The sequence below is a fragment of the Toxotes jaculatrix genome, chromosome 4 (genome assembly GCF_017976425.1).
Source record: "Toxotes jaculatrix isolate fToxJac2 chromosome 4, fToxJac2.pri, whole genome shotgun sequence".
NCBI lineage: Eukaryota > Metazoa > Chordata > Actinopteri > Toxotidae > Toxotes > Toxotes jaculatrix.
The window spans coordinates 7674105-7693468 of record NC_054397.1 but is presented as its reverse complement, the minus strand read 5'-3'; the positions used below and the strand labels follow the sequence as shown (position 1 = coordinate 7693468).

Here is a 19364-nt window from a genome sequence, read left to right as displayed (position 1 = left end):
AGGTCTCCATTAGCAAATAAATCAGGAGGGATACTTCACCCTCTGACCCACCCCGAGTTTTTATCTGGGAGATCCCTGCTTTTTTCATGCACTGGTCTCGTAAATCCAGTCTTCTGGGCAAGCGGAAGGCTGCCATGTTTTGGCAGGAGATGTCAGTGCAGAATGTCAGCTCTGGCTTGTACTGGTATCACTGGGAGACTTACTGGTTAGTGGGAGATGCTGCCAGTGATAGAGTCATTACAACAAGATAATAAACACTGTCAGAACGCAGCTATATGCGTGGTAGGTAGAACTGGTAAGGGCAAGGACTACAGACAGCAGGCTGATAAAGAGTTGTAAACTAAGGAGATAAGAAAATAAATATAGGCTTAAAGCCTGTGAATGATATGGATAGTGGGGTAATTTTGACCAAAAGATATCAGAATAATTTGGGGGTTTTAGACGATTGGTCAGATAAAAGAAGCAATCTGAAGATGCTGCCTTGGGCTCTGGGAAATGGTGATGGTCATTTTTTACTATGTTTGGACATTTTTTAGACTCAAGGATTAACTAAAAAAAATGGCTAGATTAAAGGATAAGGAAAGTGATATTCTATATTTTCACATTGTCAACAAATCCCAGGAAAAGACCAAAATTAACAGAGCACTGCCTCTGCAGTAACTTATTCCTCAGTACCATAAACCTCAAATGTTGTCCAGAAACTAATAAAAGCAGTGCTTTTTTTGGTATTTTGAGAAATAATACAGAATATCGGCAGCCTTATCCTTTAATTGATATTGAAAATAATCATGAGTTCCCACCCTGCAAGGTATTCATGTGTGAACATCCTGAGAGTAGCTCTTGTCTCTAAAAAGGTAGCTGGGGTAAAGTTTGTTGTCTGTGCCTGGGCTGTATACCTTTCAAGAAAAAGCTCCCATAGGCAGCAAGCAAGCTGTTAGTCTATGTTCTCCAGCTCTCCTGATGTCCTCTCTTCCTACTGAGTGTGCTCAGCGGACAGGAGCCAGTCTAATCCCCCTGATATGAGGAGCGCCCTGAGACCTGACAAAGCATTCCTCAGATAAAGACACACGATCACAGAGATGCCGTGGAATTCCCACAGTTGGGGGTAGGCAGGCAGACTGTGTGTGTGTGTGTCTGTGTGTGTCTGTGTGTGTGTGTGTGTGTTTGTGAGTGAGCGAGAGAGAGAAACGAAGAAATGTTTTCTTCAATACATGAGAACCTTGACTTGACATCACCCCCATGGAGACTTCTTTCTCCCCCTTCTCCCATCTCTCTCCCTCTTACTCTTTACCACCCCTCCTCCCCCTCTGCCGTTTGTGAATGTCTGTCTCAGAATCAGAGCTCCAAATGCAAACCAGACCGGTGACCATCCTCTCTCACCTGGGCCCGTCTGTGGCTTCAGTACCCCGCTCTGCTTTTGAAGCCTTACTCCTGACGGTTCACCCCCCACACCTCCAGGGGTAATGCAAATTATACAGCTTTTATGCCAGAAAAAGGGGGAAACCCTTTCGAATGTTAGACAGGGAGAGATGAGCAGCAGGAGAGATGAAAAAGAAAGTCGTTTAATATCAGTGACATGGTGAAAAGAAACAGCTTCCTGCCAGCTTCGTCTCTCCATCCCAGACATGACTCCTGTTTTCCTTAAGACAGGTTCTTTGTAAGGCCGTTTGCTTGGGATGAGGACTTGCATCGACAGCTAAAAGAAAGAACAATGGGAGTAACAGGGAAAGAGTCTGAGACTAAGTTTCCCCCGGTTCAAAAGGGTTTTTGTTACAGAATGATTCAAGATCCAACAAAGCCTCCTCTGAGGAGCCCAAGCTGAGATGTCTTCAAGATCTGACTTTCAAAAGTACCCTGCAGTTATGTAGGGATAAATGGCATGAAACTGTCAACTGTGAAGCTTGAGAATCACTAGAGTATTCACCATATGGGCTCTAGAGAAACTGATGAAGCTGTCAGGTCTGCACCCATGTCAACGACAGGGGAATTTCCGTCCAGATTTTTTCCCACAATATGCAAGGCAGAAATATAGGATTTTCTATAAATAGTGTAGCAGTATATCTGTATGTCAAGCCATGTTTGAACCTGGCCCCTCACCTATCAAATGAGCGGAACTGTAGCGATGATTCTCTGGCTGCATCGCCCGCACTTCCCAGAAACGCTGGTGGCAGCAGACTTGGGTCCACCATGATATCATCAGCTGGAGCACTCACTAGGCTGCGCAGGATGTCCTTCACATTCTTGCCCTTTGAATCTGCGGGCAGAGCAGGCCTGACCTCAGAGGACAGCGTGGACAAGGCCTCAGAGATGGCGTCAGGACCGTGAGTCATGCCAGAGGATGACAGGTCTGCCTCACTTGCAGCAGTTGAGGTGTGGTCGTCACTGATGCCAGAGTCAAACCGCCGGAGGGAGACGCCATTCTCTACTTCCAGTCCACCAGAAATGGCACCGCTATCTGAGAAGACACAAATAAGAATGAAGAAATGTGAACTATAAAGCCACGTCATAATGAGAGATTAATTACAACACTGGTTCCCAGCCTTGGAACTGGGGCACAAAGGATTGCAAGATGATTAACAGACAAGCATAAGGAAAAAAACTAAATAGTGCAACAGAAAAGTATGTTTAGTTTTTGAGAATGCTATGAAAATTTACTATAAAAAATATTTAGATAAAACCTACACCTAAAGAGGGAAAACTCTTTGATTAAACTGCTTACAACTCTGCAACCTATGACAGGAGGTTTCAAATACTGGCTGAAAAACTGCTGTGAACCACTGCATTAGAGCACAGATTATTATTTATTTTTTTCCTGTTTAGTTGAATATTTCACATAAAATTTCTCCTTGGAGCGGTTGTATACCTGTGCTCCTGGCAGACTGGGATCGTTGAGGGTGTTTCTTGTCATTGTGGGGCTCCAGGATGTCACGGTACTTGGACACCATGAGGACTGAGATGAAGTACACCACCGCAAGAGCCAGAAACTGAGCCTGCTTACTGTCCTCCTGGAACAAACAACATACACTAAACGATCTGTGCATGTCTTTTCCACAAAGCAGTGATAGCTGAGTAATTTCATGGGTATCATGCATGTTGTGTTATGTGTATACAACAAGGGAAGGTGTTTGATGGACATCTCACAATATCTCTGAAGACGACAGCCCTAAGGCGGTTAATGTCCATGTCCTGAAGCAGCCGGTCCAGGTCTCTGACTGGAGACATTCCACCTGTCACTGCATCAACAGGACTCTGCATGCGTTCATGAAAAATAAACCATTACCACATGTTATTGTCTACAAGTGAAGTTCAAAAAGCACATGCACCTCTACACCAACCAGGATGTTAAGTAACCCATGTGCACTTCATGGGATAGGTTAAGGTTTCACAGCTGAGGGAAGCTATTCCTCCTGGGATCTTGTCCTTAACATAATGGCTTTTCTATAGAGCCACTGCATTATAAATGAGCTTTAACACCCGGTTCAGGGAAGAACAACATGACTTTACTGGAAGTCACTGTATCAAATCAAAGGGGCAATAACAAAAACCTAGTGTAGTGTAACAAATAGCAACCAGTGTGGTAATATAATAAGATGTGAGCTAATGCAATAACACTTGGTGGTTGCTGGTGAGCAGGACAAAGGGCAAAGCGCCTCCTGGTTTTCTGTTGAGTATAGGAAAAAGGCAAGGGAGGAAGTGACGGTTTTCAAGTGTAAAAAACTCAAAGGATGACCAGTACAAGGGTGAGAGCAGACTACTGAGGTTTATGCTGTTATTTTGCATTTTGAGGAAATGTAGGAAATTTACAAGATAATGAATTGAAGACATGATCTGGATTACTTGCCTGTGCAGACACAGACTTGGTTGTTCCAAGCACAGCGCTGGGCATGGCTGTGTAGTTGCGGGCTGAGCCTTCCGTGCCTTGCTTAAATCGGGCTTGCTGACACTCCAGACAGTTTCTCACCGCCATTGCACACACTGGGGTGGGACAGAGGAGCAGAGATTACGTGACAACATATAAATAAAGTCACTTTCAGAGAAATATTTAGTACAGTTATGATGAAATTGAAAATCCCCAAAAAGAGATGACACCCAAAGCAAATGCAAAAAAAAAAAGAAGAAAAAAAATCAAGCTAATAAAACTGAGAAAATCACAAGGGAGGCAGCTGAGAGAGACAAAAACAAAGGAGAAAAAGTGGGGCCGCAACAAGGTCAGTGCTCTGGCCAACTCTGGCAGCATCATTCACTCTTCCCTGCTCCACCTCTCCTCCCAAGGTCATAGTGCAAGGGTGTGCTCTTGAATCACATCCACTGTGCAGCTCCCATAACAAATGACACTGCTGGGGTGTGCACATGCTGAGTAGGCAGCAAGATACGTCCTTTGCCACAAAAAATATCTTCTGCTCCGACAAGTTTAGGTGGGTTCAAAACTGGCACACTTGCCCTTTTGTGATCTAATGTACTGCTCCTGTGTTGGAGCCCCTCCCAACCCCCACTGTTGTATACTTGACAACTGACAAATGTTAACTCTGAGCCATTTAGATCACGAAGGAGGGAATTATTCCGTCTGGAAATGGGCTCGCTTTTTCCATTAGGACTACTCTTTCATACGACCATTTATAAAAAGAGGGGGGAGGGAGGGGTGGAGACGCTAAAACCTTGTTACAGTCTTCCAAAATCAGATTAGGTGCCAGCAATGGGGAGCGCATACCTCATCAAATATTCATTTCATAACGGCTGCTTTCTAAAACTGGACCTGTAGTGCGGTGGCATCGCTTTCCTGCAAAAACCCACCAGCAGCAACGGTAGCTGGATAATATCTGAGAGACGAAGTGCTCTTTGTATAACAAGTTTGCATTTTGACAGGCTTTTTCTGCGTAGGCCTCACTGTAATGAGAATCTAAAAGCAAAAACAGATACCTGCAAATGCACCATTACATATATGGAACAAAGTATGAAGAAATTATTTAAATCAGTGTAGAAAGTACTGCACCACTTCTAAGCGAGTGCGTGTTGGTGTGTGTATACTGAGTTGATCTGTGTTTGCTGAAAGGGTTCACCATAGAAAATTAATAATGTAAGAATTTCAATATCTTTTATTCAGCTAGAGCGAGGCTTGGCTTTTGATGCTGTCAGAGGAAACTTTAATAGCCTGCAACAGAAGGCAGAGAAAGGCCTCAGGCTACGCAGCAGTACAGTACAGCCAAGGCCATTATGGAGAACTCACTACATCATGATAGCAGCCATTTTAGAGTGTTGCCATGCAGTGGGGTTATAATAACAAGATAAGAGAGTGCTGATACGAGCAGAGTGAAAGAGGCGAGGGGATGAGAACAGCAGAGGGAGAGGAAGAGGAAGAAGTCAGAGAAGAAAGAGAGAATACTGACGGGAGGGTCAGAAAGGCTACAGGGAGCCATGACTGGGGCTAATACAAGAAGCTACTGCTGGCTGATATGAGATGGATCGATGAACAGGGGAGGACAGAGGGCTTAGTAAAAGGAGGAGATAAATGAAGGAAATTCAGTGAGTGAACACAGATGAGAAGTAGGACAACAAAACATCTAAAGACACTGCAAGGGTGAAGAAATTAAAAATGGGACAAACAAAGGAAAGAATGGATACACAACAAAAAAGTTAATTAGCAATTTCAGAAATAATGAGTTGAAAAAAAGTGCTTACCAAGGCGAAGGCATTGTCGGAGGATGCCTCCTGACGACATGTTTTTCTCCGCCTCTATCTCTGTGAAGTTGAGGGAGCTGGCAAAGATGAGAACATCCACAAGGTTGATGAGGCGCTGTAAGAAGGTGACTGAGGCCTCCACTGCCAGGCCCTGGGATGGCTCAATGTTCTCCAGTTCGTGCTGGCAGTAGAGAGAAAAAAAACAATAACCCTTTAAGTGTTAAGATTGCCATGGTATAAAATAACATTTCATTTTTACTAGTGGCTCAAAGAAAAATTGTAACATTGATTGCAGGCAGGGTTTCATTAAAAAATAATAACATTAAAGTCAATTTTTATGCTGTTTCTAAGCATGAACATATTTTTCCAGGGTGATGTTAAATAGCCAATGATTAATCACATTTACTTGCAATATAGGAAAGGTATATAAAAACATAAAGTATATATGTAACATATGCAACAGCTGTACTGAAAACACATTGTGGCATGTGTAGTAATTTTTTCACATTCATTTTTAAATTTGGTTACAGACAAGTATAAACCGAATGTAATTGAATTATAAAAGGACTGAGCATCCACCCATTTCGAAGACAGGCTGGTCAGGTCATTGGCATAAGCAAAGACGCATGTATGACAGTCACAGTCACTGAGGTCAGACAACACAAAAACAAACTAACAATGTTAGGAAGCAGCTAACTGTAGCCTAATGCAATTGAGAAAGGTCAATATGGATGGATAACTTCCTGTGATTGGAGCCATCAGCTACATTTACAGCCACTGACAAAATCAGATACATAAAAACACACACACACACACACACTCACACATTAGGAGACTCACCGAGGAAGAGGTGGCAGCAGAGAGCAGAGGTAAAATGCCTCCACAAGCCATTATGAGGTTGTCCACCACCTGGGAGATGAGGTGTATACTGTTGTGGACAAACACGACGTTCTCACTGCTGTTCACAAAGTCCAAAATTGTCTTTGTGGAGTGACTGAGAGGCAGTAGGAAAAAAAAGATGTCTTTGTTAACAAAACACAAACTAGAATATGACCTCTTTAACAACACAGTAGCTACAGATAAAACTGTGCTCACAGTTCTACATGTCCTACAGTTTCCCACAAACAGTGTCTGTTGGTCGATCTCGTCAAGTGTGTTCAATTAACAATGATATCCACAGCATCAACAGAGACTTGATTTCAGGTTAAATGTAATCTGAAGTAGTGTTTTAGTCCTCAGAGAGATGAAAACTCAATAAATCTTTATTCCATTAATCAATCGACAAAATTATTGTTAGCTTAAGCATTAGTAAAGTCAGAGTCAGCAAATCACTGCTACCCTACCTCCTCCACATTTGGACATCTGTCTCAATAGAGAAGAGTAGGTCAGTGAGGAGGCGTTGGTGCATGTGGGACCAGCGGAACTCTGGGATGCGAAACATGGTGGAGCGAGGAGCTGAGGTACCGCTCTCTCTCGGCTGACCTGAAGAACTTCCTGGCGCTGCTGTTGGCTGGCCTTGGCTTGTTTCCTACACAGAGGAGGTATGGCAAGGTTTGGCACATAAACTGTCAATTTTCTCCATTTCATTTGCTGCCAAAAATATACATTTCAATTTTATATATATTTTATATATATTTAGTGAATTCTAAAAGATCAAAAGAGAGAAAATAGGGAATAAAAACAGATGCGTACTGTTGTAGAGGTCTCCTTCAATTCAAGTCTCTCTGTGTCTAAGGCCACATTGGACACATCCAGTCTAGCAATTTTTATCTCTTTGGTCTTGCTGATAGAGTCTGCACTCCTTTGGGTGTCAGAGCTAGAGGCAGTGGTGCTGCTGTCCGGGGCGCTGGACAAGGTTTCCTCTCCAGTGGTGCCACTGGTCTCTGAAGGCTGGCTAGGTGAGGTGGAGTCTGATGCTGCTGCAACCTCCTGGGCTGTAGAGGATAGTGTGGCATCTGAGGGCTGCTGGTCTGAAGTAGTGGTTTCAGATACAGGGGAAGACTGTTCATCTTTAACTTTCTCTTTGGGTGGTTCTGTCACATTTTGTTCGTGTGTTTCCACTGGAGGAGTCTGACTCTCCAAACCAGACACCTGTTTCTCTTCAGTTTCACTCAATCCAGTTTTTTCATGCATGCTAACCTCCTGCTTCTCATCTTTTCCTTCTTCAGTTTTCAACTCCTGTCCTTCCCGATCATTTTTATTGCTTTCATCATCTTCGTGTTTATCTTCCTCCTTTGTTAATACTTCCTCTTCCTCTCCGGCAGCAGCAGAAGCGTAGGAGGACTCCTCTTGGCTATCATCAGCATCACTAGGGTGGATCTGGTCGCTAACAGATGACACATCAACCAGGTCCTCATTGAAGACGGAAGCTCCACCCAGCACACTGTTCTCCAGAGAGGCTGCGGTCTCAGGGGACGTTTGGTCAGTCTTACCTTCTTGTTCTGAAACCACTGGCAGTTCTGTGTCTGCTTCATTTAAAGAGTCTTCTGTCATGGAGTTTGACGATCCGCCTTTGTTGTGTTCACTCTCATATTTTTCATCATCTGTTGGTGTTTGTGCATCATTACTCCCAGATGTTGTAGCAGAGTCCGTAACCATGGACGTTTGTAGATTATCACTGTCCTTGTCAGTGGAAGCCTCAGTCCCTGCTTCTTGCTTAGTCTCTTCACTTTGTTCCTCTGTATCATTTTTTTGTGTCACAGCAGCTTCAGTCTCTTTTCCATCCCCTGAGCCATCTCCAGAATGCCCCTGACCCAGGTTCTGCTCTTCTTCCTCGGCCCTTGCCAGGATGTTGGACACAGTGATGGATGCGTGTCCCCTCTCATCAGCAGTCTCCAGCAGGCTGGAGGTGATGGTGGAACTAGATGCTGAGTCAGCAGTCTTCTGGGACAGCTCATCCACTTTGAGCTCAATGACAGTGGAAGGGGCTGAATCCTCTGCAGGTGGCCCATTAACACATTCCAAGGTCTCAGAGCTCTGGCTGACACCAGAGATGGTTCGGATTGCGCTGAGAGAGCCTGGAGACTCCTGTCGCTGGTACTGACGGAACATACGGGACAGATTCTCCTTGTGCTGCTCAAAGGTGACCTGCAAACACAGAAGACCATATGTTCAAGTGTAAGAAACACTACTTGTCTTGGCACCAGTAATCTACCTAATTTTTAGTACAACTTGTTGTTGTGATAATTGGTTATGATAACGTTTTACAGGTGTTGTTGCTACTATAAAGTCTCACATGGAGAGAAACGAGTAGTCACATGATCAAAGAAGTTATAAGCGTGACAGCTCCCAGAATATTTTACTGTTCACCTGTGTTTTCTCTGCCAAGGGAGTCTGGCTAACCTGGGGGTTTGTTTAAAACGTGAATGATCCGTGTGACCGCTTGGGTTTCTTGCCCCATCTGCTTCTTCTTAATGTTACTGTGCTTCCAAATTTCAGCAAATAACTGGGGTGGGGGCTGTAATGTTGTTCCTACCAATACAAACAATGGGCAAAACTACAAAAATAAGACACAAATTGTAATAAACAAGAAATATCTGTTAGGTTACTTCCTGTAACACTGTTGGAAAAGTAGGACATTTAAACATCAGAGTGACAGTCAGCACTACCTTGTTGGTTAATAATACGTCATAAAATGCTGCTTAGTTATAAGCTTCTTACATCTAACCACTGGGACCATTTGTGACTAACTGTGCCATATTTAAAACTTTTCCTTTCTCTTATGTGCAGCTGCCTATGGCCTATTAACCTCTTTCAGTCTTCTTACCATCTGATATGGGTAGACTAGACTGCTAGTCTATAACGACAATAGTCTGCAGTGGCATTTGAGGAAGAGCTCATCCATGTAAGCAGTCATAGATTAGCAGTAGATACTATTAGTGTGTGTCTGAAAGCTGTGCTGAGTGCGTGTCCAGCATCGGCAAATCCTCCCACGCCTAATTTAAGACCTTGCATTAATCACTGGGCTTGGAGGACAGAAAGTCAAAGATGGGCTAGTGGTTGGTGGGGGTGGTGGAGGGTAAGGGGGGGGGGGGGGGGGGGGGACTAGACCCACTCTGCTGCTTTTTCACCTGAGGCTATTTGGACAGAAGACGAGAGAGAAACAAAGAAAACCAGAAAGCCTAAGATCAAAAAGAAGAGAAAAAAAAAAGAAATTGCAAAGGAGGAAGAAAAAGAAAGTGAGTCATTGAGAGTGGAAGAAAGGAAAGGGAAAGAAAGAAGCTGATTATTTGTAATTAATTAGGCGTTATTGTTCTAAATTAGCCTGCTACATGGGTGCTCATTAATCTTCTGTAGTGGGAAGCAGTGATTGGTAATCCATAGCTGTTTTCTGAGTGCACAGCCTGTTCTAAATGCACCAGTAGTCCGTCTCTTTCCCAGTGATCACACAGCAAGACCTTCTACCCCATTAGTTTGAGCTTAATTTGACATTTAGCATTTTTAGCAATTAAAAGGCTGCATTCAGAGTGCACTGCTATGGAAATTATGTGGGAGAGCAGTGCAGCACATAACGTCATAGATTCAGGATGCAGTCTGTACATTAAGATGATGTATGTTGGCCTTAAATGCGGCTCTGCAACAGATCCAGTTACCATTAGACAGAGGTAGAATATGTCTCTGTGGTTTTTAAAAGAGCGTTTAGCCTTGCTACAATATATAGAAACTGCCTTGGGTGGCTACGACATCAGCGCTGATCTAATCTAATTTTATTCTACCCCATGACTCGGCCTGGCCTCAGTGGGGTATGGAAAAATGTTATGGTAATGTACAAAAACATGGTGGGCTTTTCTAATGTGACAGGTAACATGGTATTAACTGGGCACAGCACTGCCAGATCATTCTAAAGATTTGAAACACTTTGGAAATGGGACACACTACCATAAACAAAAGGACACTACAGTACTTCAACAGGGCAAGTCTCCGCTGGTTCTCTTTCCCCAATACTTTTTAACAACATAAATATATCACAACAAAATAGAAATAAATAGAATAAAATCTAAAGTTTCCTGCAGTCAAACAATACCTGCAAACACACTTACAGAACAAGACAAATCTTTAAAGAAACTTTGTTGGAACTTCCACTGTCTCCACATCTGAACTGTATAACTGATTCAGAATAAGCAGAGGCCCCACACCACAGCCTGTTAGGTGAGGGTCAGGGTGGCAAAGTGGCGATCTTGGGAGACCCCACAGAAGGAGCATGGGAGTCCACATTTAGATCAATAGATAGCAAGCAACCACAAAACAAAGGGGAAATGGGGAGGGCAGCGTGGCTCTAATCCGATTAGCTAAATGCAATTCCTCCTCCAAAATCAATGTCATCTGTAACTGCGGTGCTGGTCGAGTGCTTTTTGCTCTTGTTCACAATATCTTCCTTTCTCACTCCTTCTTAGTTCCTACTGGTCCAGTGATATGCATACAGTATTTACTTTATCTGTCATTTCTATCATAGCTATAGAAAGACATCTTGCACAAAGCCTGTGTACACTAAAATATATTTAAGCCAAACAAGCAAATTAATGGGATGTCTATCATCTGATTATAATACATTTCATTTGGAGATTTTAATATTTATTTGAGAATTATAAGACAAAAAAAATCAAAATACATGACTACACTAGCAACTGGCTTACTACTAGAGAGCATAGACAACACTTGATGCATGGCTTTTATCTAGCATTGGTTTTTCACTATATTCACTTCCACCTTTCTTTGTCCACTTGTCAATGGATCTGTTGGAATTTCTTTGCCAAGAACAACAGCTTGAGTCTTCTGTGTGTGTAATGTCTCAATAACGCCAGAAGGCAAAGACTGGACGGCTGAACTACTGAACTCTAATCATGAACTGAAAAAGGCTGAACTAATATGATTAAACTCTTCAAAAATATAACAGTAAAATTAAAATGCTCGTATATACATTAAAATATGTATATTATGTTTTGTAAAACATCTGTTGGCTCCCTTTTGCCTATATTTATCTTTGTGGTAAAATGTCTGACAGGTTTAATGACGTTAGCTGACGGCGGGAGTCTAAAGGACAGAAGGACCTTCACGCCCCGATTTCTCTCTTTTGGAGATCTCCTTGTTCTCAAACTGATTTGTGTGCAGAGATGGACGAGGGGCACCTTGGGTGGGTGTGTGGGTTGAAAGTGGGAGGGCTGTTGTGTCAGCATGCCCACCTGCAGGAACATCTGTCTGTTCAGAGAGATGCATATGCAGATACACTTCCATGCTAATGACTGACATAGAAGGATATACACACATACAAACACACAAACATACACATTGGAAAAAAAAAAATATGAAAAAGCGCAAAACTGATTATTTTTTCAATCTCACAAATTTTAACTTCTCAGCAAATCTTAAACCTGTTAGTACAGTGCTAGCAGACAAAAACAGAAAAGAAAACCAAATCAAAACGCACAACTAAAACTTCACTACAGAACTCAGGATAATTAAAACACACATTCTTACACCTATAGATATGATTATTGCTATCATGAGTTTCTGGCAGGTGTCAACCAAATAGTTTTATGTAGCCAAAATAAATAAAACTTGTGCCTTAAACGCAGGAAACAAACAAACGCACATACAAAAACGTATGAGATACAAAAAGTAAAGTAGTATTAACAGAAAATGCAGCACAAAGATTGAGTCAAGGAAAAAAAGTGACAATTTTAAAATAGTTGACACAAGGCACACTAAATCATACAGTCTATGTAAAGATGAAGCGTGTATATATGTATTTGTGAATGCATATATGCACTTATCAAGAGGCTCCCAGTGGGCTGGTTGTATTTATGAGGCCTTGTTTCTCTGATTGTTCTGGCACGGTTTCGATGAATATTCAATGGGATCGGAGAGAAGGGTCTTACTGGAGCCCAAGAGAGAAGGAGGGCAAAGAGAAAATGTGCCTGGTAACTTGCATTCACACAAACACAGACATTCATGTGCGCGCACCCACACACACAATCATGCACACATACACAGCCCTGCAGCAGTGGGAGGAGAGAACAACAGTGACAAACAGCTTTGGTGCTACAAAGGTGGCAGGAAATCTATCAAACGGGACAATAAAATTGCAATTGAGTTTCTTTAGCTTTTTTATAGCAGATGCATGTATCTTGGTGGCTAGCACCCAATGCAACTATCCGATTCACAGGCAGGGTCTCTGCACTGTGTGTGCATTTGTTTGTGTGTGTGTGTGTGTGTCTCTCATCTTACAAGTGAATGGGTTTATTCACACACATTGTACATGTGAAATTCTGTTGTTCGGTGAGTGAGGTGTATTGTTACTAGAGCCAAAAAGAAACAGCATTAATCTTGTGCAATTACAGGAAAAAAAGGAAATTACAGGTGTCGTGTGAAGAGAACGTATAAGAAGTATAAACCCTCTCTGCACGACACCAAACTAGACACATTGCTATGCTGCAAAATGAGACGCCAACACACAGCAGCTTCATGAGCAAGTGAAACCAGCACAAAGCATAAAGGCAAAACTAATCCCTGCACTGGTAAGATGTTATTAACAGCCAAAATCTCAGTATCACATCATATTAACATCGGAAACATCATATTCGCACCAGAATTTTTAAATCACTGTCCACCAGAAATATCACAGTTACACTTCTGATCAAATGCATTTTTAAACTGTGGATAGTAAAAATGTTTTTTAAATAATATATCATTAGTAATGTAATGACAGTACAATACAGTACAGCAGACAGACCTCTGCTGCTGTACATACATGTGTTATATTTCCACAGTTTCACACTGTTACTGTACGACAATATATTGATCAAACTGTTCTTGTTTTTCCCTCGTCTTTACAACCACCTTACATCAAATACTGCCCTTGGCTGCCAAGGACAGAAAATTTCCTTAGACCTTTATATGTACACGTTATTTGCTGTACAACTGGAAGCTAATTCTGCAGTTTTTCAGGGGAGTGCGGCGACACTGGGAGATCAGAGCATCCAGTATACAGCACACACCATCCTGCTAACTGCTGCCTTCATATTGATCCTCTCCCATGCAGTCTGTCTGTGCCCCCTACTGGATGCCAAGACTCACAACACTCCACGACACAGTGAAGCGTCTCGTATCACAAGCACTTCTTAAACTCAACCTTCAATCTGCCAGGATTAAAAACCCCCCAGACCACAATCTGACACCAGCCTAAATTACTCCACTGCTTTGGAACAGAGTAGCGTAATATGATATCAACACTGAATTTCTAAAGCAGTATTCTGAATTCAGCTTTTGGAAATAAGAAGTGCCAGAAGTTTATTTTTATCTGTGTAACGTGAAAGAAAGAGACTCTATACATAAATAAAGAGTAGAGGGGCTGATGGTTTCATTCCCATTGGTTTAGACTGCAACTAGCTTTTAAATTATAATCACCGTATAGCTTCCATAAGCTTAATCTGATGGGCACTGTGAGGCAAGGTTCAATTACCATGCTAGCCTACGCTGCGAGACGATAATGCTCTCTAATTTCTTATTTGATGAATTGCATTATGTCAGATTGAAGCTAAACATATGGGTGACAGAGCTGATGGCTTTGACTGCATACTGCTGTCTGTTTGGCTGCAACCAAACTGAGGAGGAGGGTTATGGTTCCAGTCACATGGTGAATGTTTGAGACATGGTGAGTGTGTGTGCAAGTGTATGTGTGTGTTCTTGTGTTTACCAGAGAGAGATAAAGGGCGTGTGATGTAAAATGAAGAGAAACAGAAACGGAGCACAAAAAACTGTAAAAATGAAACAGATGAGGAGATAGGAGAAGATCCACAGAGAAAGATAAACAAAGCTGCGTCTAACCTGTGTGTGAGCGTATGTGTGTGCGTGTGAGGAGTGCACGGATTTAATGAGCGCTCTGACCTTGGAGTGTGTGATGGACAGGGTATCCACCCAGACGCGCCAGCCACCCCACTCATACTTGATGGCGTGGTAGAGCAGGATGCGGAAGATGGCATACACCATCTCCGTGATTTTCTGCTCCTCGCTGTTTCGTGGGTTGATGAAGCACAGAGAGAGCATCCACTCCTGCCACACCGAGCACTGCAGCAGGCTCCTGAAACAAAAAGTACGCGGCTATGAGAAGGTGGTGGAGCACTGTGAATGTGAATCCCACTGCAATGCAAACATTGTGTGTAGTAGTAGTAGTGTGTGATGTAGTTCTCTATCCTGTGAAGTGGTTGGATTCTTACCTGCGGTTCTCCCGGCTGTTATTGAACAGTTTGATCATGTCTGACAGAAAGACCCTGCGCACCTCCATGCTCTCTGGAGATGGGGGAGAGTTCTTCAGCAGAGCAGCGATTACCTTCAGAATCTCTGGAAATATTAACAGAAGCATACCCATTTCGTTCAAGGACTGAGATAAAACATGTTTAGGGAGTTACAAAAATGAACATAACACTGCCTGAAAATATCAAGATTCTTCTTTATCTGTTATAAAGTATGTCTGCGATGTTCCTTTTGTAATATAATACATTATAGAAAGTTGTATTTTCAAGGATTAGAATAAAAAACTTGGATTGGGAAACATCCTGCTTTCTGCTTGGATTTAAAACTGGGTGCAGAAGGAGAAACTGCACAAATCAACAACTAAATCATACATTGGTCTCAACATGTGCAAATCATTGTGTCACAAACTATCTGAACTTCCAGCTGTACACACCTGAAAATCTGTGCCTGTGGTAAGAAAAACAGAACAGAGGAGAATAAAAAAGCCTGGGCCATTGATCTTATATTATACTGTAATGGTTCTGGTATTGTTTCAAACGAGAGAGCCAGAGTCGCAGGCCCTTCTGGAAGGCTTGGCTTCAGTTAAACCAAAGAGACTGACTGTTTAGATGAATTATCTAGACAATGTCAGTGTCCATTTGCTTTGAGTAGGGAGACGGCGGGGCTTGGATTTCACTTGTCTCTTCAGACCTTGGCGCTAACCGATGCCCCCTTGCCCCAGCAGACGGTTGTGTTGTTTCTACGCCTTAGTCACTCAAATTATGAGTCGCTGAACCTTTACCGCCAGAAAATTACCCCAGCATGTACCGGGAATGAGGATGGAGGGATGGCGTATTCCCTTCTTTTTTCCATTTGCTCTTGGTTCCTTTCCCTTGAGTTAATTTGAGGGAAACGGTACTTCCTCGGTTTGTTTGATTGGCTCTGACGTTACTAAAGACTGCAATCAGGGGGCCATTTTGGGAGTTTGTCACAGATTAAATCAAGAGAATGCACGGCAAAGGAGAAACAGACCACCGCTCTATGTTCCATAGAATGTGCTCACATGTACAACCCATACAAGGTTTCTATGATATATACCGCCTGTCTAGGATGGTTGGGTAGGAGAGTTTTTAACACAATAAAGGCTTAAGATAATCAATGTGTGACTACAGCGTGACCTTGTCAGATTAAGGCTGGTTAGAAGTAAACCTTGGTTGTGATTATACCAAGTGCTTGGATTTCAAACTGATTAAAGATGTTTTGCAAGTGTGTGCATAAAGGTGCATGAGCATGTGTGGAAACACGAGTATAAAAGACAGAGGGATGTTTTGTTTTCTTAGCTGAGATGAATATTTAAGATTTCACCATATAAAAACATTTTGTGAGCTAATGTGAAATAGGAGGTGAGTAACGGCCTGAAGACACAGGATGGGAACATTCTAAGCCAGGAGTTGCCATCTCAGCTTATTATGATGCATTTTCTGCTAGTAATGATGCACTGATAGAAAAAAAAATTGTGTATTAGTATATAAAAATACAGCGCATATACATACATATGCGCTGGATGTGGGTATTTAAATATACTCTTTTTACATTAAGTCATTATTTTTTAATAAATCAAATAAACATTTTTATTGTAAAATAGATAATATAAATTATTAACATGATACATTAAGTTTGATGGTAAAATATTTAAAAATTGAATAATACATTTAATAACAAAAATTGCAACTTTAAATACTTACTCCACACATAGTACACATAAGTCCTGTATAAATATGAGTTAAGCAAATGCATTAAAACAACAAATGCTAAACTCACTTAAATGCAATTAAATAATTGATTGAATTAATTAAATACACCACATAACATTTCTCACACACTGAATTAAGTCCCGTTGTAATTTCCATACATTTATCATTCCTTTTAAATGTAAATTATTTGAGACAAATCATGACACCGGCTCCCAATAAAACAAGCAGATGTGTGTATATTTGTCACACAAAGCATTTGCACCATCCTCATGCTAGGCTCAGTTGTATGAAAATACCCTCTGGCTGCAAAATTTATGTCCTTCATTTGTTTGACTGTGTATAGCGATCGCACAGTTCCATGGGGAATATCCTCCAGTGCAGCATGGAGCAATAGGTATGTAGAGGGTACGCTGCAGGGGATGATTTAGGAGAGTAGTGTGGCGCAGAGGAGGCACTTACGTGGGTTGAGAATCTTCACAGTGGAGTCAGGGTCCGGATGCTGTTTATGGATCACTTGAGTGCAGATCTGCTCTGTAAGAATCTACCATGGGAGAGAAAGGGGATTCAAGTCATAAATATCTATATAGCTCTTAACAATAACAGAGAAACAAACCACACTATGGATTCGCATAATTATATATATATTTCACCATCATGTTGCTGTACAATTTACTGTTTCGTGTATTTCATTTAATTTTCATATTAAGTAGGAAAATTTGACAAAGGTTAGTCAGGCACAAATTCAGTCGTATTGTGAATAAAGTATAGACAAAATAAATATTGGAATGTAGTTGAACACTGAGGTTATTCTTGTATTTCATTGTTGTTGTCTGTAAAGATCATTTCATTCTGATAAGCACAGGCTTGTAGAGTGAACGTAGGCAGAGCACTGACCTCGAAGAGCACATTGTAGGTTGTCATGGTGAACTGGCTGGAGTGGAGCATCAGGCGTTCAGGAAGCAGGGAGAAGAGGCCGTGACTCATCATGACCTCAGATTTCCTCCTGATCAGGACATTAGGAGGTCAAAGGTCAGTCAGTAAACATCAGTATTTACCAGACCATTGTTGAATGTAATTGAAATTGAAAATAATGCAGTGTCTCTTCTAAACTGGAACATGATAATCTGAAATTCCACAACTGCAACTTTTATTTCCAAAGTAATATCAAATAATATTCGAAATGTCATTGAAAATCATAAATTTTGAGAAACAACAAGAGTAAAATCTGGAGTTTCTGATGAGTCAAGTAACTGCAGCACTTGAAATCTTTAGCTGTATAAATCAGCTGAGCTCTGGCTGACATTAGACATGGAGGAAATGAAAAAGAGAGTCCCTGCTGACTAAGTAAGAGGAGTTCTAAAGTCTTCATCTCTTTCATCTCTCATCATGGATCGCTTCCAATTTTAACATTGTAACTCAGCAAAAAAAACGTGGACTGTTTGCAGATAGCCTTGCAGTCAATCTCACATCTGGATCACAAGGCTTGAAAGCAGTTACTGAGACAGGCCTAGAGTTGTTTCTGGCACTCCTATTTCACCATAGGGTGCACACACAACAAACGGTGGTGATTAGTAAAAATTAAATAGACCACAGCTTGTAGTTTGATCTGAATCCCATCAAGCACTACCACCCAAAATAGCTCAAAAGAAACACGTTTGTATCAATAGAATGCTCAAAATGAAAATGAAGTGTATGATAACTCATTTTTTAGCTTACTTTGACAGTGAAGCCTGCAGATACATAGAGGATCAACTTTAACATGAGCCATTTTAAAAGTGTTGTTGAAAATTAGCCGTATGATTAGATTCCTCCTTAGGCTACAATATTTCACAGTTATTCTGTAACCAATAATAACTTATTATTATTAACAAACTGACTTATAAAAAAAATTATATGAACAACATTAAATTGTAATAAGTAGCCGGGGCAACCACACAAAAAAAATGAAGAATTACAGTTATGGAATCAATAAATAAACTTTCTGGCGCATGCACTTATACACATCAAAACTACAAGTTAACGTATAGTCTGGAAAAACGGTGATGCGGATTTTAGCTTTGACATTTTACTTACTTTGGTGTCAAGTGTTTCAGAAAGTAGCCCATTACTTTGAGTGCCTGCACTCTTATCCCTTCACTTTTTGAGGCCAAGAGCTTGTAAATCACACTGTGAAAAAAGCAATATTCAATAAAACACATTTTAAAAAATGACAGAAATTTACACATATACAATTTACATTTTACACATTTATAGCATCTAATTAGAAATTAGAAAAATATTTAGTAGTATCGAGTGCAGCATTTTCATGCATATATGTACATATTTCTTTTATGAAAACAGAATTTGATGTGTTTTTAAATGAAACAAAAAAAAACCATGAGCCCACTGAGCCTCAACAATCTAACATGCTGCATAAATCTATAGTGACACAAGACTAAAACTACAAAAATTAAAATAATCAGCTCCAACTGTGACCATTTTTTAATTTAAACAAAAACATACTGACAAAACAACATGCACATTTGCAGATAATACAAGCAGTGATCACTACCGAATCCCGTTGCGCTGATCAAAGGCCTGCACCATCGACCCAGGGTGTTCAGACATCAGAGCCACCAACAACTGCAGTACATCCATGAGATTGTCATCCTGTGGGACAGAGACGAAGGGAGTTAAGGCTACTGTGTGTATTCAAGGAGAGCACTG

At 41.3% G+C, this 19364-nt stretch overlaps 1 protein-coding gene across 3 annotated transcripts in view; it reads right to left on the bottom strand.

The window, feature by feature from the left end:
• Positions 1 to 19364, bottom strand: part of lrba (LPS responsive beige-like anchor protein) — a 190035-nt gene that overhangs the window by 134253 nt on the left and 36418 nt on the right. For 2 of the 3 annotated variants that reach the window (XM_041035968.1, XM_041035969.1), the window contains exons 16-29: positions 19210 to 19307; positions 18732 to 18824; positions 17553 to 17661; positions 17118 to 17199; positions 14889 to 15012; positions 14560 to 14752; positions 7369 to 8763; positions 7020 to 7204; positions 6517 to 6670; positions 5677 to 5857; positions 3842 to 3975; positions 3142 to 3249; positions 2864 to 3005; positions 2098 to 2455 (exon numbers count right to left, since the gene is read on the bottom strand). In XM_041035968.1, the coding sequence (XP_040891902.1) occupies positions 2098 to 2455; positions 2864 to 3005; positions 3142 to 3249; positions 3842 to 3975; positions 5677 to 5857; positions 6517 to 6670; positions 7020 to 7204; positions 7369 to 8763; positions 14560 to 14752; positions 14889 to 15012; positions 17118 to 17199; positions 17553 to 17661; positions 18732 to 18824; positions 19210 to 19307 (3356 nt within the window). The remainder of the gene's footprint in view (positions 1 to 2097; positions 2456 to 2863; positions 3006 to 3141; positions 3250 to 3841; positions 3976 to 5676; positions 5858 to 6516; positions 6671 to 7019; positions 7205 to 7368; positions 8764 to 14559; positions 14753 to 14888; positions 15013 to 17117; positions 17200 to 17552; positions 17662 to 18731; positions 18825 to 19209; positions 19308 to 19364) is intronic. The other variant, XM_041035970.1, reaches the window with a different exon arrangement.